We start from the raw sequence: 26981 nt of genomic DNA, 5'->3' as shown, positions 1-26981 counted from the left end.
GTTTTTCAACTATCCACCTAAGCCAGAGAAAATGATGAAATCCCCAAAAGCTGCTTTTCATGCCAAATAAACAGTCACACAAAGGCAAGGATATCTGCAGCAGATTTGGCCACAGCTGTTCCGGATCCCATGGCAATACCAATCTCAGCCTTCCTGAGTGCTGGAGCATCGTTCACACCATCACCTGTCTGGAAATAAAAACACTCTGAACTGACACCAATCACCATGTACAGGATGACCATTAATTTAAAAAAGGGGCACAAACTAACATGATAAAGGTATCAACTCATTAGACCTAGGCTATTTTGAAGCTTAAATTCTAACCACTGTCCTATTAACATAGTGACTATTATTAAAATTTAGTTACAATTCAGGCCTCAGTGTATTAGGACACTTCTTCCAACAAAGTCTGCCCATATAGTAAATGCATTAAGCTCCATGTGACATCATACTTAAAGCCTCTATAGGTCTTCAAAAAAGCCCTTTTTATAATAACAATAAGGATTTATATAGTGCCTTTCCCAAATATTTTTGCTCAGAGTGCTTTACATAAATCGTATACAGACTAGATCATAAACAACCACGCACCCATATTCGCATATAACAGACATGCTCACTCCTACTACAGACACTTAACATACACAAAGTAAATACAGACATGCGTCATACCTGCTCTGAAATATGACGAAAAAACACAGTTTTCTTTAAAAAGCATTTGGCCACGGTGTGTTTAAGGTGAGAGAAAAAAAAAAATTCAACATATCGTGGATTGTCTTGGCAGATCTCGTTTGCAGTGTATCATTTAAGCAGGGAAAAAATAATTACTACTTTGGTGAAGCAATTCCTACAAGGGACTAAAGATGTTATCAATGCTCCTTATCCCAGACAGATTTTTATCTTGCTTACTTAGGTTTGATAACTTTCGTAACCTGTTTATGTAGACAACAACTTACCATGGCTGAGATCTCTCCCTCAGATTGTAAGTACTCCACAATCTTGCTCTTGTGTGCAGGCTCTACTCGGGCAAAAAGACGTGCTCTCATCACTGCTGCTCGCTGGTCTTCTGGAGAAAGCTCATCAAACTCACGGCCAGTGTAAGACATGCCTTCTGTGTTTTCATTTTCAGTAAAGATTCCAATGCGGCGGCAAATGGCTTCAGCAGTAGCCTATGATAAGAACATATGAAGAAGATACATCAACAATGTAACAGTGATCTGAAATTCAATTAAATTCAATAAGCTACATACTTAATAAAACCCTGACATAAAACTGAAATGTGATTTATTACACAGCCAGAATAGCTAGAAGCTATTTCTGAAGGATACTCCGATGTGAAAAATTCTCCCTGTTTTTGAACAATCAGAAATCTATCTAACTGCATCACAGGGAAATGAATGCAATAGCAAGAACACTCTTTCAGAATAAGAAAATCACCAAAGGCACTCAAATGCATCTTATATTTTCAGCACCACCTGTGAGTACCAGCCACAAATTTATCAGACATTCAATTCCAATGATACTGACCTTGTTGTCACCAGTGATGACGATGACACGAATGCCAGCATCACGGCAACGACGAATGGACTCCTGGACCTCTTCTCGAGGGGGATCCAGCATGCCTACCACTCCCACAAATGTCATGTTGGTCTATGCACAGCAAAATAATTTTCCACAGTAACCTGAAGCACTGTACTGTTATTACAAAAGCTATCTTTCTACATTAATCTAAAAACCTGTGCGCATACAATACTGTGCATCTGGATGTGTACAAATATATGCTCACAAATGTTCAACAGACGGGTTGGCAGAATGTGACATTTGACCATCAAGGAAGCACAGCACCAAATACCTTGCCTTATAGCAAAAATACTAGAGTAAGCATCTAAAATCAAGAATCCACCAGGAACACCTTACAAAATTTATTAAGTTTCTTGTCCCCCTCCAGAATAATCAAAAGCTAATCAGCTGAACATAAAATGAAACTTTGCAAACTTTAAGAATTACTGTACTTTCATTACCACCATTCCTATCATCCCCACCACCCCAAACCTCTTTATGTCACCATCTTCACAGCTGACACTGACCTCATACTCAATGAATTTGCGGGAGTCTTCTAGATCCATGTCTTCACGGCGAGGAGGATTGTCAATGGTGGCCAGTGCCAAGCAACGCAGTGTGTCACGCCCTTATCACAAACAAGAAGATTGCTATAGATGTATTTCTAGCATATTATGCAATGCATATGATCCTCTTTATAACTTTTTTCATGCAAAAACAGAAAGGTTTCCAGCTATCTACCAAATGTTTAAGTGCCTCTTATCAAATTTCTAAAAACTGCCTCCATAAAATAATTCTCCTCTCTAGCTGTTAACTTTGTCAAGAAAGGAAACTGCAAACTCACATGCTGAATAAACGAAGCTGTCATTCCACAAAATAATGCATCATCCTTCTGCTTTAACATACCTGTACCGTAGATTTTAGTCAGCTTCATGATCTCATTTTTGATGGCAGGAGACATGGGCACCTTGTTGTGGCCAATGCGCACGTGTGTGCAGCGGTCTAGCAGACCTTCAGGAGCTCCCTGAATCAGACAGTTCATAATATCATTTACATTTTCTACACTCTGTCCATGTTAATAGAACTATGGGGCAGGATACTTGAGAGACACCTCTTTGATCACCAACACATGTGAAAAATAAACTCTTAACAAATATTTTGCCATATATAAAAACACCCAAAAAAAAAGCTTCTCACTTAAAAACATTATAGCAATGATTCTAGAACTTCTAGAAAATGATGTCATAAAATTTTAAATAACCTATATGTTTACTTTTAGAGGGCAAAAGGCTAAAAAGAATGATAAGCTTTTTAATATTATTTTAAGGGATAATAAGGGATAATAGATTAATTACACCAAGATAGTAACTAAGACTATCACACAGAACAAAGGGGTGTAAGTAGTTGCCCCTATAAAAAAGGCCAGAAAGACAGCAAGGCCATAATAAGATAAGCACCCAGGACACTCAATCTTCGCATTTTACAAAAAGCAGCTTTCTGGGGATTTTGTCAAGTTTTGTCTGAAAGAAAGCGAAAAAATCAACTTACTGCTCATTATAAAAACGAGTAGCTTACCTTTGCAAACATGCGAGCACCACCAGGTACGCGAGTGGGCTTGTTAGGAACACAATACACACTCATGGACTTGCGGTCACGGGAAAACTCCAGCGTAAACTCTTTCCTCCACATGTCCTGGATTATGTGGTTGCAGACTGTGCCCATTTCACGTTTGTTAAGACCAGACTTGTCGGTGTTGTAGAAATTGAGTTTCTCCACCAGAACTGTCAGTGCAGTCTCCGTGGCCTCTCCTACTTTCTCATACTGGTCTTTGGCCTGAGAGGAGAAAAGTTCAGATATGAAATGATTTTATATAATCACAGAAACTGAAATATCTTTCATTTAATTATGAATAATAACTGTTAGCATGACCTGCTAAATGCAAATTAACATTATAAGGAACATTTTTTAGCCTTGAAACAATATAATTTAGACATAAAAATCTTAACGTAAATTCAATTCTCCTTAAAGTACTACAGTTCTATTATGGCCAATCTTCCTGAATAAAAATTTGGTTTGCTTAAATCAAAAATTATAAATAAATCCCTTAGACACAGATAGCATAGTTCAATGAGGAAAATGACAGTTATTAGTTACTTAATTACTTAGCCACAACAAATAATCTATATCTTGAAACATTATTATGTATATGCTGCATTAACAGACCAGACCAGCATAGATACAGAAGACTGTAAGGATTAGTCCACCAATCTACTCAAAGTTGATTTGCTAAAACTCCCTTGTGTAAAACAAACACTTACCTCATTGTAATCAACACTTGAATCATTGCACATGGCACAAATAGTGCACAGCTCTTCCAAACCTGGGAACTCACTGGACTTTACTTTTTTTCCATTCTGGTACCTACACAAAAATAAACAAAATAACAAGCACTATGTACATTACTGCTCATAATTAATATTCTGATTTTCAAATCCTTTTATCTAACCACATATCCACAGATGTAATTAGCTTGTATCTAGCTCAGTCACTTAAAAAAAAAGTTTTTACAGACATTTGTAAGAGAGTTCACTCAAAACTCTTTTTTGCAATGATAGTGCACATCCAGCTCTTCACTGCTCACAAGTGTCAAAACAGATTTCACCCAAGGGTGTCTAGGTGTGACACTCACAGTTCTCCTTCTGGGGCATATGTAGACCCAGTGATCTCAAACTGTGTTGTCTTGATCTGGTTCGTATCAATCTGGCTGAAGATAAAGGCTTTGCACACAGACATCTGATTTGTGGTCAAGGTTCCAGTCTTGTCTGAGCAGATGACAGATGTACAACCCAGGGTCTCCACAGATGGCAAGCTACGCACAATGGCATTCTTTTTGGCCATACGACGTGTGCCTGTATGAGGGTTTAACATTTTTTTTTCTATTAAAAGGTAAACCACCTTAACAAACTGAAGAATACAAGAACAATTCCTAAAAAACATGCAGCTAACAGCAAATGTATGGTTATTCCTTTCCTGACATACCAGATTTACTGACTGGTGCAACAGAAATTTCCCATAATCCTTAACATTATTCTATCACTTACTACGATCACTGTGACTCCATAACAGATTTTTATATTGCAGCAATTTTTAATGCGGGAATGCAAAACCAATGTTCATACTGTAATTGAGACCCACAAACAAAAACTATAAATGGTTTACAAACAACGAGTTCACTTTTCACAGCATTCAAAAATGACTTTAGCTGAAAGATTTTTAAAAAAAAAAACAAAAAAACCTGCAATTTAAAAAAAATTGGAGTGATAAAACGTAATTCGTCTAATCTATACACACAACAACTGGAGAGATATTTATTTATTCACCAAGAGCCAAACAAGTGGTGATCACAGCAGGCAGACCCTCGGGGATGGCAGCTACAGCCAAGGCAACAGCAATCTTGAAGTAGTAGATGGCACCCTGCACAAATATGGAGGTTTGTAAATCCTACCGCAGTCCTGATGATTAACCCTGAACATTACCTAATTACTTTCAGTCAATAATACAGTAGTTAATTCAAATGATAAGCTGGACAATGCATTTGAAGCATAACAATTCATCTCTCTAAAACACATTAGAATACCAAGAAAAGCATCAATAAAGCATAACTTGTTGCATTTTGGTAATGCCACCAATTTTGAGGCTAAACTTTGAAACGAGATATAGGTGAAAATTATCAATGTCACGTGAAAACAGTTTTCCTCCAGTAACATTTTTTTATCTTTTACAATACTGGCTAAATCCCTTTAAACACAGGTTAACATTAAAATACAAAGAGCTATTCATCTCAGAGTATAACCTGCTCAGTCAGTAAGGCAACTTACCTTGATCCAAGATCCACCATGAGCAGGGTCATTGAAGTGGCCAATGTTGATGGCCCAAACAGCTATGCAGATGATTGTGATAACCTTCAAACAAATATAATCCACTATTCACACACATTACATTTCAGTTCAGTGTATTCCTTATATGCAGTGAAAAGGGGCAGACTTTTGCATGTGTTTTGCAAATTCTGATTGCATGTATAGCCGCTTCGATGTGATCACTTATTCAGTCTATTTGGATACTAAAGACCAAGTGCAATGCATAAGAAATTACACACACACTTTGACACCAACTTTAAAATCATGTAGTTGGCATAAACATGCAACTGTAATTGCATCCATCTTTCCTTTGTGATATAAAAATAAGAGTAGCAAATGTGTGAAAATAGTAGATGAAAAGCATAATAAAGAAAGCTGACCTTAGACAGCTGATTGCTGAACTCATCCAATTTTTGCTGCAGAGGGGTCTTCTCTTGCTCTGTATCCATCATTTCATTGCGAATCTTGCCTGCAGACATATCAGAGGACCAAGACTGCAAGCTGGGCACTCATAAATAATTGAGTCTGCTATTGAAATCGATAAGGCAAGTATCTTGCACTAATTTTTTAAGGCACACACATGAATGGACAATGGAAACGTACAGACAGAACAATTCAGACAGAAAAAGAACTGAAGGCATCTGTTGTCTTTAATGATTTGCATGTTTTCATACACATATTCAATAAGTGGCTGGTGTGTTGGTGTGTGACACAAATCACCATTACCACCACTACATGCTCACCAATTTCTGTGGCCAAGCCGGTTCCAATCACAACACCTCTGCATTTTCCTGCCGCTATGTTGGTTCCCTGTAGAGAAAGGAACCAAAGCAATCAACAATACAGCTTTTGACCAAAAAATATGCTCAGTATTTGCATACAATCCATGCTGAATGTTTGGTGTGCACACTGTAAGGCCATCAACATTCAGATGTTCTTCACAGCTTTACAGTTCACTCATGCAGTTGCAAAATAACTTACTTTGCTATAAAACATGCACCAATTACCTACATCTAGCTCAATGACATCCAGGAAGGAAGAAAAAAAAAAATAAATAAAATAGGCAAATCAAAGCAAGTCATTCAGCTTAGCAAACTGCACACTGCAAGTAAATAAATGAATGGCAAAAGAACAATGACAAAGGAATAAGACTATTCTTGATGTCATTAATAAGATTCCAAATTTTTTAAGCATTTTTACCGAGAAAAGGATGTTCTTCTTGTCTTGGTTTACAGCCCTTGGGTCTGGGATGGGGTCGGTGTGTTTCATTACACTCACACTTTCTCCTGCACCACAGATCAAAAAGTGTATATATACTGAACACAAGTATATATTTCTTTACATGTAAACAGAAAATAAAGCATCTACTTCTTATAACTAACAATATTCACTTCTTCAGTCTTCTCGACTACAACTTGGCAGTTATTTTTTAGCATAAACAAGCTGAATGTAAATGCTTACCTGTCAAAATGGACTGATCCACTCTCAGGGTGGTGGAGTTGATTTTGATAATTCTGATGTCAGCTGGCACTTTGTCACCCACTGGAAATCAACGGCGATTCTATGTTATATTGCAACTTATACACACACACAAACTTTCTGAAATTCAACACTTCAACTCAAAAGTAACAAAGGAAACTTTGCTGCAGTAGAAAATGTCAGAACACAATGTACTGTATACTGTAGAATGCTTCTTCAAAGATAACAGACTTTTTAACAATTTCCAATGAAAAAGATAATTGTCATTTTAATTTCCTGAAAGGATAATATTACATGAGATTACATTTGTTAACATATGCTAAGAAAAATGTTGTAAAAAACACTTACCAGAGACCTCAACAATGTCACCAGGAACCAGGTTGCTGGCTTTGATCTTCTGAACACCCTTGATGCCACTGCGTATGACTTTGGCAATTTCGGGTTCATACTCTTTAAGGGCTTCAATGGCACTCTCTGCATTTCGTTCCTGCATTATACACCATGTAGAAGATTAAATTTTGCTGTGCCACAGAACACAAATGTGAGCGAAGGAATGATTGACAATGCCCATGGAGTTCACACCCAAAATAATCTGCAATTTTGTCATTCACTCTCAGCTTGGGATCTTTATGAAAGGAACAAGTTAAACATAAAAAGTTTCCACCATTAAAGGCCCACTAAAGCCATGATCTGCAAACTGCATTGCCTATGGGTAAAAATTAAGTCATGGCTTTAAGAAAGATGAGAAGCAATAATTTTGAAAAGGAGTTCTTCTTTCCCCCATAAGCACCTGTAAACAATATGAAACTTTATCAGTCTGAACCCCACCATTTTAACCAATTGAGATTTATTCAGCTTAGAATATTAGGATGATAAATACACAGTCAACAGGCTAAGACAAAACTAGCAATCTTTAACTAAACCAGTTCATCCACTTTGAAAAAAAAAGCAACTTATAAACAAATATATCAAACAATATTAAATATATATATTTTTTATTTGTATAGATACATTTTTACAACCTACCTAAGCATAATGAGATAAACCATCACTTAAATAGAAGGGACAATAGGTAATTATAATCTGTTTTCAAGCCCTCACTGAACTGTCCATTTCCACCTCTCCAAGGTAAAAGAGCTGGAATAATTCTTAGGGAAACAAACAAACCAATTTGCCCGCCCAAACAAACAGCAAAACTGTCAATGGAGAACATATAAATCCAAAATTCTACAACTCCCCAAGTTTCCCACTGCATAGAATTCATATAAATCATGCTCTCAGGGGATGATCTTAAAAATGTGAACAATCTGGAGTAAGAAGTCTGAAAATGAGTTTTTGGCCGGAGGTCTTCTTATGCAAAATATTGTTTAATAAATCAGACATGAAAGATGATATTTTTCTATTACATATCATCAAATATCAGTGACATGAATTATAAAACATGACATTAGGGATACAGGTCCAGAGTAATATTAATAAACAATGCAATGCTGTTAACTTTGATGTGATTGACAAGACCTCCAATATATTTATTGGAAAGGGGGGTGAAACCCATAACAGTTTTAATTTAAATTTAAGGGGTGGTCTGAAAACCTTTTTCACTGTGATTCCAATGTACATTTTACCACTTCCCACAAGGAGCAGCCAGTCAAAAGGGATAAAACTTTGTATCTGGTTGCACCAGCCTGATGCTGTTTTACTGAACAGTTGCCCTCCTCTTACAAGCTCTTTCAGTCCCCTTTTTCAGCTTTAGATACCACCCAACATTACTCATGCAGCACCACTCATCATTGACCAAAGATGTTTCCCTATTATAATACAGTCTCAGGCTCCCACACAGGTACTAGTCAATATCAGTATATAGGAGAAACATGAGTACATGCAGTAACCTATATTCTGGCCTCTAGCCCCTTCTGCTAGATCTGCTATAAAAATATTCTCTCATTCTGCATAGCAAAAAAAAAAAACCAACAACAAAAAAAAAGAGGATCTTAAATGGTTACTGCCTACGCTGTGCATGTCATATGCTACCATGCCTGTTACGATGTTAATGGTCTGACCTCTCTCTCCCCACCTCTTCCCACTTTAGTGCTCGACACACCTAAGGATTTTTTAGATCCAGCTGATCAAAAAAAATGCACCATCCCTTGCAGTCTGGTGTTCAAATAGTCACAGCATATAATTTAAATGGAAGAGACATTTTCATATGCTATAATCACTGTCATTAAAACACCTAAACAATACAGCAAAGAAGGCCCTCATATCACCCTCAATCAAAGTTTCAGTCCTTCCTCTTCTCTCTCTCACTAACATGCTCATCAATATAAACTGCAAAACTACACAACTTTACAGTCTTTTTTGGGGCAGTCCAGGATGATGTAATAAGCAACATTATTGCAACACGAGGTGAACACTGCTCAGAGATATGTTTTGTACTGTGCTCCAAGTTTTTGACCATTTTCACATTCTTGTATCTTGTTACTCGATAAACTGACGGAAATGAAATAATCTATGTAAAGCCCCATTCCCTTCCAAGTGATTTCCTCCCCCCCCCAGACCGTTGAAAGTGTACAACACCCTAGTATTTTAACAGCGGAAACACTACAGCAGCCATAGCCACTGCGGCAACACCAGCTAAATATGACGAGTGCTTGCTATACTGTCAAGCAGTCTCAATTGCTAGTGTGGTGCATAAGACTGTTTCATGGGTGGATATTTTTTTTAAAAAAAGTCACCAAAAAGCTTCAGCAGATGATGCTTCACAGAAGAATTCTGTGGGGAAATATTTGGCCTTAAACAAGAGCATGCCAAAATGAAAACAAACCTAACTTGCTACTAAGAAAATGTGAATACCCTGACAGACCAGTCAATCATGCTAGCTTGTTGATGCCTACTACACATATGCTATGAATTCCAGAGGATGAGAGGGCAACAACAGAAGACTGTCAGAAAAAAAAAAAAAAAGATGTCTTTCTTTAAAACAGGCTACAACAGGCACTGAGGTTGTACATTAAGTGGGAAAATGATCCCATTATCAGCAACATCAGTTAACATTCAACATAAAATTTTTAATCTGCTTGTTCCAGCAATGTTTTTCACCTGTTTAATTTTTTTTATAAGGATCTATGAAGTTTGGCAAGAGGAAAACAAACTTAAAATAGCTTGATACAGGACCTTCATGTGTTAACCAGCAAAGCTTCAGAATTTCTCATAGGTCCCATTATATTGCAGAAAGCCAATAATAAGGAATAACAGTAATAAGAGTTCAAGCCCTGAAAAATTTACTGTCAAATTCCTTCAATTCTTTTCTGTGAACATTGACATTGCTTTTGTTAGAGCAATTAAGGAGGGTTTCTAAATCCTTTTCTTGTGTTTTGCTCCCAAAGAAACAAACATCTTGACAAACACAGCAACTGTTTTGCACACTATAACGTCAACTGGGTAGAGTCACAAAACACACCACATTCTGAAAAAAAATTCTGAAGCCAACTTTGTAAACTCTTTTCTTCCTTATGCAGTAGACTCAACACAAAATGCTCATAACACAGATACCTAGACCACACATATCAGCAAACAAAAATACAGTGACACATTAACAGACAGAAATTTAAACTAGAAAAAGAGAATTGTGCACACAAGTATGCCATGTAAACATCCCATCAAAAGGAAACAATAAGTTTTGGCAGTCATGGCAAGTTGTGTATTGAGCAGCATCCCAGCAGACACAGAGTCACAGTACACGCCAGATGCCTAGTGCAAAAATTAATGCCTGACAATTATCCAAACAGCAACAAAAGCATAAAGACAGCAAGGCAGATGGGGTGGTCCATACTTGGCATGTACACTGATTTCTGGTAGAGACACTGCACTACACAATAGCAATGCAAAATAGTTCACAAGAGATAAGAGAGTTTCAGTCTACACTGTTGATACGTAGCTCCAGAATCTATAGCCCTTTAAAATATTGCTAGCATATAAATCAAGTGGAATAAGGGAAGAAACTGTTGGCTCCAATGAAGATTATTTTACCATAATTTCTTCCTTTGAAGAGTTAAACTAGGTACAGCAATCAAGTATGTTGTCATATTTGAAAGTAGGAATTACGCTTTTCGTCTGATTACTGTACCCTAACTATTCTTGTCACCAGAACAACAACATACTTATATTTAAGAAATTCTCTATTAAGAGGTGCGTCAGTTGTCATCTTTATTGTAGGTTTATAGGCGTCTCAAGTAACACAATGTACTTTAGTGGCACCAACAGCAATCTAGGGTTCTAATGTCTTTGTTTTCCTCACATAGTGAATGTTATCAGTTATCAGTCTCACAAAGTCAAGGCATAATTACTGGTCTGTCTAAAGACCTAAAACAGGCTAGAAAAAACAGAGTGGTCCACTGATAACTGGAAACTAATTTCATTGCTGAATATAGCCTATAATAGTGCATCAGCCTCATTTCCAAACGATTGCAATACTTGTTATCTTTTTTGGACTGATGAATTTGAGTCATTTTATAAAAGATAAATTTATAGGGGATAATATCAGAATGGTTTATGGTGTATTTTATTATGCATACACTAACATCCCTAGACTATTGTCTTATGTGGATTTTGAGAAAGTTTATGTATCCTAAATATTTGCTATAATCTTCGTTTTAGCTATTTGGTTTTCCATACTCTATTTAAAAAATGGCTTGCCACATTGAACAATAATTTATTGACATGTTAATTTCACTGCCCAGTACTCAGGCTAGTTTGATTTAAAGAGGCTGAAGGCAGGGTGACCAATTTTACCTTATCTATGCCTGATAAATAACACAATCATTTTGGAACATATCTCAGATATTTTAAATTTAAAAGTTAACAATTATAAGACTCAGGTACTGGAAAGACAGCATGAAAAATAGTTACAATCATTTCATGATAGAAAAAAATTCTGAAAGGACGCCAGTCATTTATTTTTTTAAATAGGTAGTTAATACTAAATTCTCACCCAACAAGGAGAAAATTGGTACTTTTAACTTTACCGACAAATTGCAGAAAAAGAACAAAAAATATTGGAAAGCTGTAAAATGAGATATTAAACATACTTGTAAAAATAATGGTAATGAAAGCTCTTGTAAGTTCCAAGGTAGTTCATCAGCTGATTACCTTACCAAAAAACTAATAAGCAGCTAGCTTCATTTGTTTGGAATGGAAATCCAGCAAGAATTAAAGAAGTTCTGAGTCGTTAATTAAATAAAGAAAGAAGACTTAAAAACATATTTTTATTATGTTTCATTATGACACTCAAAAAAAGTTGATTAACCTTCTTAGCACTGCATAAAAGTATAAGTATTACAAAGCCAATGGCTAATAACTGACGACTGTGAAGATGACAACGAGTGATATTTGTTTTTTATTATTGCTGCTCTTAGATAAAAATTAGATGAAGAAACCTATACACTTTTGGAAAAGAGAAAGCTTGAACTTTGCAATAAAAGCAATGAAAGTTGCCTTCCCTGTGCTTCCCCAGCAAAGCCATGATCATGGCTGAATCTTGCTCTAAGGGTTAAGATGTCCTAAATCCTTTCTTCAAAACTAATGAACATAAGTATTCATGGCAGGGACTATGCCAACTTGAAAATTCAAAATAAATTTAAATCTTTCTGGATATGTGATAAGTCATTATAAGAAGTTTATTAGCAAATTCATTCCAACATATAGTGAAGAATTTATTCTAAGCACTGCACATTCATTGTTTTAGCAATGCTGGTATTGAAGAATCCTTTTCCTAGATTTTTCAAAATAAAACTAATATCATATGTTTACACCAATAAAAACATTTGGAAAAATTAACCTATGTGTCAAATCACTCAATTTTCCCTTTTTTCAATGTTACCAAATATTCTTTCCTCTTAAACAGTTAAAGACCTTTAAAATTTGTCTTAGATGTGTAAGCTTTTAAGGTATATATACATTATATGAGTTTGTATTATCTATCAAAATATTAAAAATTGTTTAAATCTTTTCAAGCTTCTTTAAAGCACTGTTCGTGTACCATGACACAGTAAATTACGTAATGAATTCTTTATTGAGCAAACCTTTGGTTTCTTTCAACAGTAAATTACATATATACCAAGAGAGTATCTTAGAAATGATTCACACATGAGGAAAGTCTAAAATGTCTGAAAACCCAAACTAAAATACACTACTGATAATAACAAGTAGGAATTTGATATGCTTTAAAAGATAGGAGCTACAGTGACAACCAAGAACATCAAAATATGGACCTGACTTTCAACTCATGCCAACATTAAAATGAAACTGAATATGCTATGCATCAATTATCATTAGCTGAAACTCCTTTGATTGTAGACTAGGCCCCTTTTCATCATGTCTATCAGAACTTTTACTGCTGATTACATCAAAATTTCTGCTTGACTTCTGAGTGCAGTGATATCTAAGCATATGTTTAAGTTTTACTTAGAGTTCACGAGGCAAATAATTTATTTGAACTTAATACTATGCTGGCATTAAATATATTCAATTAAAAAAACCACTATGTTTTATGTTGGATATTTTTAAGTCCAACATGGAGATTATTTGAAAATGGAATACACAGGCATAAAGTAAGCAGCTTTAAAAAGACCAAAACTTAATAAGATTTATCAAGCACAGTCAAATCACAAACAAAACAAAATCAGAAGAAGCATACTATGAACTCTCTACACCTGCTGGCTAAGGCATGCACAACTCCAGGTAACAATAAGGATAAGTATCAAGGGGATCAGGAGAAGACAGATCTATTTGTTTACATTTCTGCTTCTATTTTTTTTTTCTCATTTATGGTAGCAAGATGTGTGTGAGCAAGAGAGAAGGAAACAAACTCAAACATGAAATAATATTCTTTAGTCAATCCAATAAGTTTTAGAATTACATGCCTTAAATTCCCAATGCATTTTTGCTGCTGCAAAGAAATCCACTAATAAGCATCTAAACAGTTCATAGAAATAAAAATGAACTGACCTGCCACACTCCAACAATGGCATTACAGATCAAGATGGTCAGGATGACAAAGGGTTCCACAAATGCTGTCACTTGTTCAGTATCTTCTTCAAACCATGCCAGTACCTGCATACATCCATATAATATCAATTTAACAGTCACCTGTCATGCATAGACAAAATAAACTTAAACACGAAGAATTGATAAATACAGGGTTACAGATAGAGAGGCCAGCTGGCTTGCTTTGCATAGAAACAAGCCCAAGCAAAACATATTTTATCAATTTCTGTAATGCTTTTTCTGTCCCAACAAAAAGAAATATATACATATAAATGGATGACCATTTTAAGAACCATTCTTTTGCCCAATACTTAAAATATACATCATATAAAGATTAAGTGATTGTTTGCTACAACTACAAAAGAGATTATCACCCTAGATAGATTTCTGGTAAACTGAGAAGTATTTTAAGTGTATTGCAGCTGTGTTCAGCAGGTTTCAAGTTTTGGACACCAGGATTTCTTTTATACCACAATAACAACCACACCAGTATCCTGTTGTTTTTAGAGAACTGACTGTAACCTAAGCAACCAAGCTTTCTTTATTTGTGAGATAGTTTTGTCACTTGATGTCCAAGAAGCAGCATTAATCTCTGAAGAAAGTACTTAAAGTAATCCAGCTTGCTTGCCATAGAGTTTTCAGGTCTCTGCACTACATAGCAGACACAGTGGGAATGTACTCTCCTGGTAGAGAGACGTGGAAAGATCTTGTCACATTGTCTATAAAGCTGTGGGTTTTTGGATAGGCTGTGACTGAGGCCCATTCTGACTCCAGTTGTTAGTGGATATCCTAGTACATAGCATTCCACTGCATCTTCACCATGTTTCACCAGCAATAATCCAAAGGTATATGTATGCTTCTTTGAAGGAGGCTGTCAGTATCACAAAAATGGATTACAATACACTGCTGAGCATCCATATGTGGACCATGACCCACAAAAAAAAAAAAAAATTCTTTTTCTCTCTATATATGTATCCAGTCAATACATACTGAGCAGCCTACAATATGCAACAGTAAGATTCTTTCTTGTTGACAATGCATCTACAGAATGACTGGCTCCCATCACCCTTTTTATTTATAGTATTATACACGACCATTTTGCAGGACATTTTGCATATTACCCGGATGTGTTGTTTTAGCAATTTACATCCAATTATGTCATATTCAAGCTCTTGCTATCTTGTAACCTAAGCTGTAGTGTTCAACAAGAGCAATGGTATCCCTCTCTCTGTTCTAGGAACAAAGAAGTCATAACAGTAGTAGAACTTAACAATGTGCTGCTGAACATGATTTTCTTTGAGAGCTCTATGCAGTCACCATATCTTTGCAAATAGTATCCATTTGGCAATAAACGAATCACTAAGTGCTTGCTTTAGAAAACTATTATCATCCACCACCTTCTTTAATACAAGTTATAAATAAGCCTTTTTTGCTTTAAGCTGTGGAAACATGATTCACAACTTACTACTTAATCCTTCATGAAGTTAGCATGGTCACATATAATTTTCTTACTTTGTATAAAATCTATACCTACGTTCTTTTCAAGCACTGACAACACAAACAATAACTTGTATGAAGGTTAAACTATATATTTACACATTACAAGACACATAAACCAACTTTAAATCAATTAACAATTTTAAGTTATAAAAATTTGTTTTGATTTAAACTACCTATAATTTGTATCGAGCAGTCTATTATGATGTACACTATCTAAACCAAAATTATCATTATTATAGTCATTGAAAAAAATAAAACAAACATGCATCGGTTAGCATGGACATAAAAAAGACCACAATATTTGGTGTGCTTATAAGTGTGCAGTGTTAAATGCTTTTCTCCTTTAATATTATCTTTCAGTATTGATAATGTCTAAGTCCACTATGTAACATTTACAGCAAAGTACCAGAAACAGTAACTTTTCATAAAATGACAAAAAGAAAATTGTTTAGGTGAAACTACTTCAATCTATAATTGCTTGGTAGCTTGGTTAATTTCTGTGTTCAGTCACACAATATCCACCACTAATGCATCCAGCTATTTTTTATCCTAATCCACACCCACTTCCCTTCCCCACCAAAAAAAAAAAAAGGCTTAGAGTTGCTAGTTAATATTTTAAATCCAAGCCTAAAAATCTGTTATCATCAAAGACCTAATGTGAAATGTCACCAGGAAGTGTATGAGACTACTGATCATTATGAATAAGAAAATGCAAATAGAACCATTTTTTCCCTTGGAAGAAAAGTGATTCAAACTCTAGATAAAATGATAAATTAAAATCCCCAGAAGTTTTTTTCTTGATTCTTTTTATCACTTGCTCAATTACTTATCAAGACAGCATTCATCCTTCACTTTCAGTGTCTTGTTAGCTAATTTAAACTTGCTGCTTACAGCTAATTTCCACACTCTCAAAAATCAAGGTATTTTTCACTTTAATTCTAGGCAGTATTGTTTCTACCTTCTGCTAAAAAAATTGTTAAGATTTAGAAACAACAACAAATTTCAAAATGATTTTAACAAATTTGTTACTATCCACTATTTTATTTACAGTGTGGTGATAATCACTAGAGACTACTATATCTCCTATACTTAATGATAAAATCTTTAAATACTCTAAACTGTTTTGATCACCCTACATCATATATTAGTTCTGATTTATGAGAGATAGATACAAAATCCAACAACATGGTGGACCAAACTGTACTTGGAAAACAATATGCATAAATTTGTAAAACACACATACATTGGGAATTTACAACTACACAACAAAATTATACAAAGTAACATTACTGAAGAAAATAAGAACAGATATGTACAGCTTTTACTGAACCATAGCTATTATATGCTTGGGACTTTGTTTACAATAATTGTGGAAACAGAGCTAGAAGCTAAATTTTTTTAAGCTACAATACAGTACTTAAACAACTAATGTGTCAGTCTGTGATTATGAACCATAATGAAACAGCACATGAAGATAAGAACTTTATAACTTTTTTATTTGAAACTGAAAAATAACAGAAATAAATGAAATTGCATTTAAGATGCTTGATCTATATATTTTAATTTATAAGCCAGTCTACATGAATACACTACCAGACTAGTTTAAAACATGCCTTCTGAAAGTTGTGATTATTCATACAACCTTAAACTACAAAATTGTACATGTGTGCTTTGTTACGGCTTCTTTTGATAGTCATAATTGCTTGTAAGCATATAAATGCATAGCTCTGACAGGAGACAAAATTGCTAGAAAGCTCGTAAAGGGAGGTCACTCCGTTTCTTAACATTAATGTCTCAATCGTTATGAGAAAATTTTACTTACGAAGGAAATCACCGCAGCTAAAAGTAAAATCTTGACCAGCAGATCGTCGAATTGCTCCAAAATAAGTTCCCACAGCGGCTTGCCTATTGATAAATACCACGAAAATTATTCAGCCATAAATTTGGATACAACAAATTGCGTCGACATTCGATTTTCTAACGGTGTAAGCGACAGACATCGTGTCCAAACGAACGCGTGCTTATGACGAGATAATTACATTAGTAACAAAACTCTCACTTACCTTCCTCCGCCGGCAGTTCTGAAACAGAGAAAAGAATATATTTTAAGGTCATCTTAACCTCTGGGAATCTCCATTTTAACTAACCTATATACACTGAGATTTTTAATCAAATAAGCATAGAATTGTAAAGCAGCTGTACCGTAGCATGGCGGCCATTTCGGGCAGTTTATTGGGGATAAACATTAAAACTTTACAAATAGTCTCGACTTACCGTTTGGTCCATATTTCTCTAAGTTCTTCTTTACTTGCTCTTCATTAAGTCCAACATTTTCGTCGACACCGAAATAACCTAAGACTTCTTCTGTTGTTTTGGTATATGATAGATCCATTGCACAGTGTAGTTCGGCCTAGTAGCTAATCCCTGTCACCGATTCATACAGAAACCCAAAGCTGTAGAAGACCCCGTTGTCTTTGGTATCCCCCTGAAAGGGAAAAATCAGTTTTCAGTCGACGAAAGACTAAGCCAGTACACTTGTTCCAGCTTAGTTTCTCCCGTACTCCAGCACAGAGCGGACCTCCTTTCACGCCCGTGAAAATCGAAGAGCTAGTGATGGAGTCCGCCCGAAGGGGGGAAGAGTTAACGAAGAGCCTAGTGCCGCTATAGTTCCGCGGCTGCGGCAGGATCACTGTTCTATCACGGAGCAAGGAAGAAATATAAAATGGTGTTGGAGTATATAGTGCGCCGGCGGAGGTTTGAAGAGAAAAAAGATTGAAGGAGAATCTATGATAGTACTTGCATTACCAGACGTGACGCCCATTAAATCAACATGGTACAGTCCGAAATCTTATTCGCCGACACTTGTGGGGCCCAATGTGGTGTAAGCTGATTGGCTGAAATGCACCGTTCCTGTTACCTAACGTTGCAAACGCAATGACGTCAATGGGGTATAGCACTACAAATTCCGTACTATTTTTGTACCTCAGCGGAGGAAGCATGGACAAAAGAGGATCCTTTTGGTGTTCCAGACCCCCATTTCAGATTCTTCGAGCGAGACACACTGCGAGAAGAAGCCAGGCATTGATGGTACTGCCTACTGCAGCATGTTGTAGGAACATCGACGGGGAGCCGTGCTCGTGTGGTGCAGCATCCCTGTAAGAACCCCTGGTTGCTGTAGTAACCGTTTGTCTTGTAAGAGAAAAAGAAACCGTCTGTTCCTCCTACCGCGTACTTCTCCTTCACTCTCCTTGCTAGCTTGCTGTCAACCTGCGTGTAAGAGAGCAAACATTTGGAAGGGTTTTAGTGGCGGTTTTCTACAATCCGATTAAAAAAGCCAGTTTTGACAAAAGCATGACATGATAAACTGTTAGTGTGACTGCCTCTCTCTCTCCCCCCCAGCCTCCCTACATTTCATTCTGCCTCCCTCCTCGACTCTTTCTCTTTCGCATACGCACTCGTAAATGCAAACCATCACACCCCACAATGCAAGTGCCCACTGGAATTCTATGGTTTTTTTATATGGTGACTGAATTTATTAAAAATAATGCTATTCTGCATGCACAGAAAATATATATTTCACCTATATTTTTTTCCAAAGCTTTCTCTGTTACTACTTTTGTTAGTTTATGGTATCACATCAAAGCAGCTTCGCCTGCCTTTGAAACTGTGTCATTTAAAAAAAAATCGTGTCTTTTTTGCTGTTCCTTTTTTTCCTTTTTTTTTTTTTTTTTTTTTGTAGGGCGTGACAGATCATCAGTACACAATGTGATGCACTGCCCTATAGTATCGTGAGATTTAGGTCGGTGTAGTCGGTTATTGCACTGACCTAGTTCTAGATTATAGGTCAGTGGTTCATCTGCAGGTACATATCTAGGCCTCCGTGCACTATTTTTTGCACTGCCAAAGGAACCAGATAGCCGCGATTTCTAAGCTTATCTATATTGTTTGTTGCTGCGAGGGCTCGCTGACCTGCGAAGCTCTGCAGACCAGTCGAGTTCGAGATGTAGAGTTATAGGGACGTTCCCACGACAGATGGACACGTTTATTGGATTTCTCTGGACATCCGCTGCCCCTTCTTTGGTGTGGAGATCCATAAGGATGATTAGGATAATTTTCATCATCGTCATCGTCATCATCATCATCATCATCATCATCATCATTACAAACAACAAACACAAGTCTAAAGGGCTTTCAGAAGAAGATACTTGACGAACAAGGCGTTGATGCAGTCAAATAGTTCAGCACAAGGGACGATGGGTCGATGAAACCACGACAGTGGATGTCAAGCTATAAGATCTGGCTGCAAAGTCCATTTCGACCCGCGACTCCCCTGGCCTTAACCCCGCACTCTCAATCACTCAATCCTCTCCTGACAGATTTTACGGAGAAAGTATGGTCCCCATGGCCCCCATACCGTCGTTAAATGTCCTTCGCGACACAGATATGATGTGTCGCATGTCAGCTATAAGATTATTGTAGCCATTAAACATCTCAACATTTGCTGTGCTGACGTTCGAATGTCTGCACATGCGTGTACGTGTGCGTTTATATTCGTCATTTTATCGGTTCGTCTTTCCGTCCACCTGTTTACTTCTCCTTTTTCGCAGATATTCAATACGGATGTAGTGAAACTATTCTTTCATGTCATGTCCAGTCATTTGATCAATTGCTATTTTATTATATCGTAAATGATGGCTTATCTATCTAATCCTAACTACCAATCTGTCTGTCTGAATGCTTTATCGATGAAAATCTTCCATTTCTGGCAAAATATTTGTTCTGTTCTTTCTCCATTGTACGTGCTACCACGGGTTTCCAAAGACCAGAATGCACATCAAGTTTAGTTAATGATTCTGCAGGATGTATTGCTATGCCAATGTCTGTCTCCAAAGCGCCCTCGTCTGTCTTTCAGCTCTAATTTATATCCGCCTCGAGCCCCTTCTCCCGAAGCCTTGAAATTTTTATTTGTTTTTCGTCTAAAAATATTTTTGAATGTCGTGCAATCGCCAAAGAACAAATGGAAAAGGGAAAGCGAGAAACGACAAATGAATGACGATTAAAAAAAAAAAAGGAAAGAAAAAAGAGATGGAAAAGAATGGAAGATGTTTAAGGGGAATACCAAAAACTGCAGACGACCGCTAATACTAATACCTGAACAAGGGGTTCAAACACTTTCCAAAGCAAATTTTTTTTAAAATTCAGCAGAAAAGGAAGTGGTTCAGTTCAGTCTGGCGACTGAGGTTCAGTTCACAGCTACAGGAGTCCATGTGAAACACTTGTGGCTCACACCAGAAGAGAGACTTCACAGTCGAATTCCCAGACGGAATCAGTTTCCAAACACTAAAATGCTTGGCATACGGCCGTTCGTTGAGAGAAAGGAGGATTTTTCTATTCTGCTCCGCACAGCTAAAGTTACTTAGTGTGATCGCAATGCCCAGATTTAGTTTATTCATTTAGCGTAGTCATTATGAAAACAATCGGTGGGTTAATGAGTACAATCATAGCATCAAACCTAGTCCGGATATACTAGCTGCTTTGTGTGTGTGGAGGAAGAGGAGGAAGAGGAGGAGGAGGAAGAGGAGGAGGAAGAGGAGAAGGAGGGGTGGATTGTCAGGTCGAACAGCATGCTCTGTGTCTGCATTCCGGAGTGAAAAATCTTCACAACTGTTTGACATGAGCACTTGCGAAAACTTTAAAAATAACTGTCCACAGCGACCTCAGCTGACTTTGGCAAAGAATTTATCTAGATACGCCTTTCTCCTTTTTAAAAAAAATCGTTTTAAAGACGTTCTATATACTCAGCAAAGAGTAGAATGAGGGAAGGGAGAATGAATAAAAGGAAGGAAAAAAAATGAAGAACAGTATTAAGCAGGTAACATTTACTGACATATTACAAACATATCATTCATAATTCATAAGCTTAATAAATTCATTTTGAGACAGGTTCTCGTGTCTAATGCTCTGTTTTTGTTTAAATATTCCGGTGAGCCAGCGTGTTCTGAGAGTACTTTTAGTTTGAATCGAGATGTGTTTAGTATTTTCACTAATTTTCAGATTTAAAAACTAAGCATACTTTGTGAGTAATTATATATAATTATATAGTGTTCGTTGATTTCCTTATATCCCCTTTAACACTTACTATTTTAAAATCTCCATTTTTATTTAATTTATCTCCATTCCTCTCATCTTTCCGTCCATGCCCTCTGTGCCTAAAGTTTTCAGCGTGGGTCTGTAAGATTTTGTTAACTGCCAACCTCCTTTTAACCCCTTTTAAAAACAATATCGTTCTTGGCGCATCAAACCGTTATCTGCGTCAGAGAGCGAAGCACCAGGGTGAATGATGAGGTCTAATATAACTGGCTCGACCCAGCAACCGCATGAAAGGTATCTGATCCGAAGTGTTGGCATCTTTCGAAAAATAATATACGTGGATACAGCAAAACTAAATTAAAGATTTGAACAAAAGCTGCCCCTATCAATCCTCCACTATTCCTGTATGTCATAGTTCTTGGCAAGAATTATTGCTTGAATGTTACCTTGGTAAGAATGTTAAAGGACTAGTGAAGTCCTTTTTACTTTTTACTTTACTTTCTGCTAATCTGGGTGAATATCCCCGTTCCATTCTCGAGATACGCAGCTCCAAACATAACCGTGCACAGCTCTTGACGTCACGTTTGTCCTAATTAGCATATGATCCCCGTTTTCCCATTGCCTGAAGCCTTGGCAAGTTGATAGGTTCTATTGAAAAAAAGGAGCTGCATATTCTGTACAGCATTTGTCAGTGTGTGAGCTATCAGCCTATCACCGCCTTCCACTCCACCCCTTTCACCACCATCCATCTACCCCTTTAGGACAATCTCAGAAATAATTATATCCCGAGACTAGAGTATGAACTGCCCCAGTGGTCGTACTTCCTTGTTCTCATCGCATAAAAATGTCCGTATAACCACCCATTTACCTGCTGAAATTTTTGGCAAAGAGAGATACGAATGATTTTGTAACTTTTTAGAATGGAAAAATATTTTCGTACCGTTAAAAAAATCTTTCCAACATCTGCCTATCTTGTTTAAAGAACTGGAGAGAGAGAGAGGGATGGAGGGAGAATTGATTTCGTTATTCAGAAGGTCCCTTTGCTCCTTTTGAAGCGGTTTGGTATATAGGATAACACCAACACCTTTTATATAACAACCGACATGCAGAGAAAGAGCGAGAGAGAGAGAGAGAGAAGCATAATATAATGACTGTTCATACAAACACCTCTTAACTGAAAGTCTTACGGAAAAACTTTACATGTTCCTGAGAAATGATGGTTACCATGCTATGCTTCTCTGTACGATTTCTTATCCATAATATGTGTGTGTGTGTGTCTTGAGGGTGGGGGAGGAGGGTAGGATAGAAAAAAAAGAGAGAGGAGGTGGAGTCTGATTGAAAGCAGATGTAAGTTTAAAAACAATCAAAATGTTCCTGGAAATGAGCTTTAGGGAAACTTCTCTGCGATATTTATTCCAAGTCTACTGTCAATTACGTTTACCAAATATAAACCACGGTCGAGCAAAAAGCAGGAAACTTTATTTTCTAAAGAAGTATTCTAAGAAATACTTAGACACCCTCCCCTCCCCCCGTATAAACTCCTGGGAACAAATAACTCCTCCGACATTCGTATCAGTTCAGCTCTTTGGAGCCGGAGGCAGATTGGTTCTCAGTCTTCATTTAGTCCATAAGGCTGGTATGAGCTACAGCTGAGAGCCCAAAATGCCCCAGAATCAAAATATCAGAGAGGTGAGCTCTGAGGCCTACAGAGAGACCACCCTTTAGTCAGAAGCAAAAAAAATCTATATTTGATCGAGTTTTTCTGCAATCATGCTTGCGAAAGAAATTGATAATGATTTGTATTTATCTACTGCCTGTGAAGCTTTATTTCTTAAAGATATTTTTCCCTTGAGGCTGCAACTTTGGAGATGGAAGCAGAAATGTCAGGGTTCTAAACATAGACAAGAATGCGATTGTATCTCGACCCACAGGTTTCGAGCGTCAGTTCCCCTCCACAACACCCCAACACCCCAACACATGATAGAAAACATTCTATTGTGGGCGTAAACAAATATTTTGAACATGGACCAGCATTTCTTATTTCTCTCTTTTTAAAAAAAAATTTTGGCTGTAAGTTTTAAAGTAACGGTTTACGTAGACTGTAAAACTAGTTGTTAGCAGTTTACATTGTAGGTGAGCATTGTTTTGTCAGTCTGTACTCTGGCATTCCGAATAACTACTGTTGATATCTATAGCCTGCCTTACAGGTCAATACAGAACGTATGTCATGGACAAGTCACACTACATTCACTTGGGACATGAAAATTCTTTCCAGTACAAATATGTTCCTGTTCCGGCCCTTAGTGAAGACACTGGTCGCTCAGAGTTAGAATATTCCTTTAATCCTTTTTTATCTGCCTATAATAGTACAACCCTTCCCTTTTTATTTAAAATATCATACAGGTCTGGGTCTGACTTGGACTTACCCTTGACAAAGTATGTATCGATGTCATTAGTTTGAAATGCGCTGATTTTGTTGCAAAGTCAGATAAAAACATATTCAGAAGACAAAAAAGTTGCTCTTTGAATGGGATCATTAATTGTCACCAGTAAACTTTACATCCACTAAAAGATGGACAGTATGGCTTCGTCACTGTGAAGTACTCCAGTCACTTGCATGCAAGTCGCTTTTTTTCCCCATTCTCCATCTTACACGAGACAAGTGACAGGGGAGAAAACACAACTTAAAAGATTTTCGTTCTTTCTTAATTTCCTTCTAAAATGCGAGAGGAAAGCGATAATCTCCTATCGTTAGTGATTTTCATTTATTCTTCCTTTTTCAGGTTTTCTTTCCTTCTTTATTTTGTCATTTTTTAAAAGAGTGTCATTCCCTTTACTTTTAGAGAAAGGAGTAAATGTCTACCTTTGGTAATGATCCTTCTTTAATTTATTCTTTCCTGTTTTAGTCGTATGAATGGTAACGTGTTTTCACCACACCTTCTGGGTATGGCAACCATCATATCGAAATATGTTGGGAATAGCGAGTTCACAAGAAAACCACGGATAAGCTGTGCAATGGCGACACAAGACTGTTGCCGGATGTCCTCAGGCCCTCTCCATTCATCTAGCTCTCTGCACTGCATTTTAGCAGACCCCACACAATTTTTACAGCTCAGTCTTCACAGCAACACAATTTCCAGGATGGCGTCCCTGGGCGCCTATTCATTAAATTTTATACTCAAAAAAAAAAAAGAGTCTCCTCGAATAGAAACGTGTCTCAATGGACCCTGTGGTTGCCTAATGTGTTGGATGGACAGAAAAGCGCAGTTGATAATACATTTACACTTGCCCCGCGCTATTAAACGCGTGTGGTCCCTCGGTAGGTTGGTGACGTTTGCCTTTCCTGCCATCCGGTTAGGCTGACGTAACAAACAAGAGGTCGCCTACGTCATGAGACGTTGACAAAGATGGAGAACCACAAACGCTGGCTCTGTTCTAAACCTCAACTTCAAGTGACGTTTACAGTACAACACCAGACATGCGCGCTTAGTCGCTTCTTTCTCTTCCATTAGTATTAAAAAAATCTGAACAAAATTTAAAGATTGGCAGTTAATTTAACGAACACACGTAAGCAAAGCTCCAATTCCCAGGTAAACAAAACGCATGGTGTCACTTTGTTCATGTCGGCGCGAGTCATGGCGTCTCGCGCACTCCGTACTTGTCAACTGTCGAACGTAAACATCTTTTTATAGCAGCTGGTGTGAAGAACTACAGCGTCTCCCCATTTGGTCTGCGTCGTTGCGAAAGGAAGGAGCGGTGAAGGGGGAGGGTACATGACGCCTGTGCCACGTTGGTTGGGCCACTGTGAGGTCAGGGGCTCATGCTTCATAAGCATGTACGTCATCTCGGCACAGAAGAGTTCAAAGGTCAGGAGCAGGTGGCAGCTTGCCGTTAGCTGCCAATTTAAACGGTTATTCTGCAGCCAACTTATCGCGCGTTATCGAGATGTTGTGCACCCGGCCGCATTTTGCAGTTTTATTTCTCATCAGAGATGTCTCATGATAAGTGATCTTGCAAAAAAAGAGACACGTGATCGAATTCTTCGGTAGGAAGCTTTTGTAAGCTTTAATTTCTAGGTGTTCGATCATCTGTCGTTCCGTCTCCCCACCACCCTTCCACAAAGATATTCATCCACAAAAACTAACACTCCTCTGCAGTCAAAATAGAAGAATAGGTTTATATTCTTTTTATGTCACTCCGTTTCAACCTTAAAGGTCTAGTAGGGTACAATTTTTTTTTAATTACTGAGTAATGATCGGCGAAAAATACATCTTCCCGAAATCTTGAAGGCTATTCTTCTTCCATAAAAATGAAGCACGTCTGTAAACACCACCGTGTACTGAAAGAGGTCAACAACACAGTTTGTACACGCATGTGCTTACATTGTCAAGGATAACTCATTCCATACGTCAGGGTTCAACGAGGTCAAATTCCCCTCGTACGCATGGGACAGCTGGAATCAAGTGTTAACTGGGCGTATCCATGGACACACATGACGTCACGAGTTTGACTCCATTCGTGGTGATGTTTGTTGGCGTGTATCTCGAAAAGGGGAAGTACATATATGTTGTCACTTATAACGACTCAGACTCTCCATGTACTTGTTATCTTTTCTATGAACCTTTCCTGGCTTGCACCAACTGATTTATTCGTCTGAGGTCAGTCGTCCACAAAAAAAAAAAAGAAGGGTTTTCCATTAGCCAGCTGTTCTGTCGGCAAACCAACGGCTTATCTCAGCCCTTGTTGACAAAAGCTTTGCATGGGTGGTAAATCATATTTATAAAGCAGTTATACTATAGATTTTTCTCACAGAAGCTTAGTGTGTTTTGTGCATGTGTGCGTGCGAGCTTACCCGTAATCCACCTTGTCCCCTCAAGTTTCTGAACCTAAGAATATGTAAAAGACATATGTATGGTCTTCTGTGAGTTATAGACAGTGGATGAGAGAGATGTGTCAGAGTCGCTATGTCTTCTGAGGGCAGAGTTTTAGCCCGGGGGTATCTGGCTGTCCCTCCGTGGTCTAACACATCACTAGCTTCCCTTTGGGAACGATCCATCAGCCGTGACATGTAACAAGTGTGCTGTCGCCTTGAGCAACTTTGACCTGTTCATGACCTCACTCAATGCTCGAGAAGGCTTCGATTCGGCGCTGCACGCACTTGATGCACCTTTGCCCCTACTCTCTCACCGCTCGATATAAACAACGGTCTTTTTATCAAGTGTGTCCCTTTCCTCCTACACACATCTCCCCTTTCCACTCACCTTCCAATTGCTTGAGAAGTTGAGATGCTCCTCTCACCTTTGCTACTTCTGCAGAAAAGCAAGAGCAAAGACAAAGACCGGAAAGAAAGAACTCGGTTTGGAAAGTTTTCCGCAAAAGAAAATAATAATGATA

The 26981-nt window shown here is 37.5% G+C and overlaps 1 protein-coding gene across 4 annotated transcripts in view; it reads right to left on the bottom strand.

The window, feature by feature from the left end:
• Nucleotides 1–18324, bottom strand: part of LOC112562356 (calcium-transporting ATPase sarcoplasmic/endoplasmic reticulum type-like) — a 48552-nt gene extending 30228 nt beyond the window's left edge. For 2 of the 4 annotated variants that reach the window (XR_003098848.1, XM_025235587.1), the window contains exons 1-19: nucleotides 17772–18324; nucleotides 17561–17578; nucleotides 17320–17402; nucleotides 13959–14063; nucleotides 7302–7440; nucleotides 6936–7016; nucleotides 6675–6760; nucleotides 6218–6284; nucleotides 5855–5943; nucleotides 5436–5519; nucleotides 4938–5031; nucleotides 4247–4466; nucleotides 3876–3978; nucleotides 3133–3390; nucleotides 2464–2581; nucleotides 2085–2185; nucleotides 1525–1647; nucleotides 954–1166; nucleotides 95–188 (exon numbers count right to left, since the gene is read on the bottom strand). Coding sequence is in view for 3 of the 4 variants with exons in the window: in XM_025235587.1 (XP_025091372.1) it covers nucleotides 95–188; nucleotides 954–1166; nucleotides 1525–1647; nucleotides 2085–2185; nucleotides 2464–2581; nucleotides 3133–3390; nucleotides 3876–3978; nucleotides 4247–4466; nucleotides 4938–5031; nucleotides 5436–5519; nucleotides 5855–5943; nucleotides 6218–6284; nucleotides 6675–6760; nucleotides 6936–7016; nucleotides 7302–7440; nucleotides 13959–14063; nucleotides 17320–17402; nucleotides 17561–17578; nucleotides 17772–17889 (2194 nt within the window). In the remaining variant the exon portion in view is untranslated. The remainder of the gene's footprint in view (nucleotides 1–94; nucleotides 189–953; nucleotides 1167–1524; nucleotides 1648–2084; nucleotides 2186–2463; nucleotides 2582–3132; nucleotides 3391–3875; nucleotides 3979–4246; nucleotides 4467–4937; nucleotides 5032–5435; nucleotides 5520–5854; nucleotides 5944–6217; nucleotides 6285–6674; nucleotides 6761–6935; nucleotides 7017–7301; nucleotides 7441–13958; nucleotides 14064–17319; nucleotides 17403–17560; nucleotides 17579–17771) is intronic. The other 2 variants (XM_025235588.1, XM_025235585.1) reach the window with 1 other exon arrangement.
• Nucleotides 18325–26981: the final 8657 nt, after the last annotated feature.

The sequence above is a fragment of the Pomacea canaliculata genome, linkage group LG4 (assembly GCF_003073045.1).
Source record: "Pomacea canaliculata isolate SZHN2017 linkage group LG4, ASM307304v1, whole genome shotgun sequence".
Lineage (NCBI taxonomy): Eukaryota > Metazoa > Mollusca > Gastropoda > Architaenioglossa > Ampullariidae > Pomacea > Pomacea canaliculata.
This window is presented reverse-complemented; position numbering and strand designations above follow the sequence as displayed.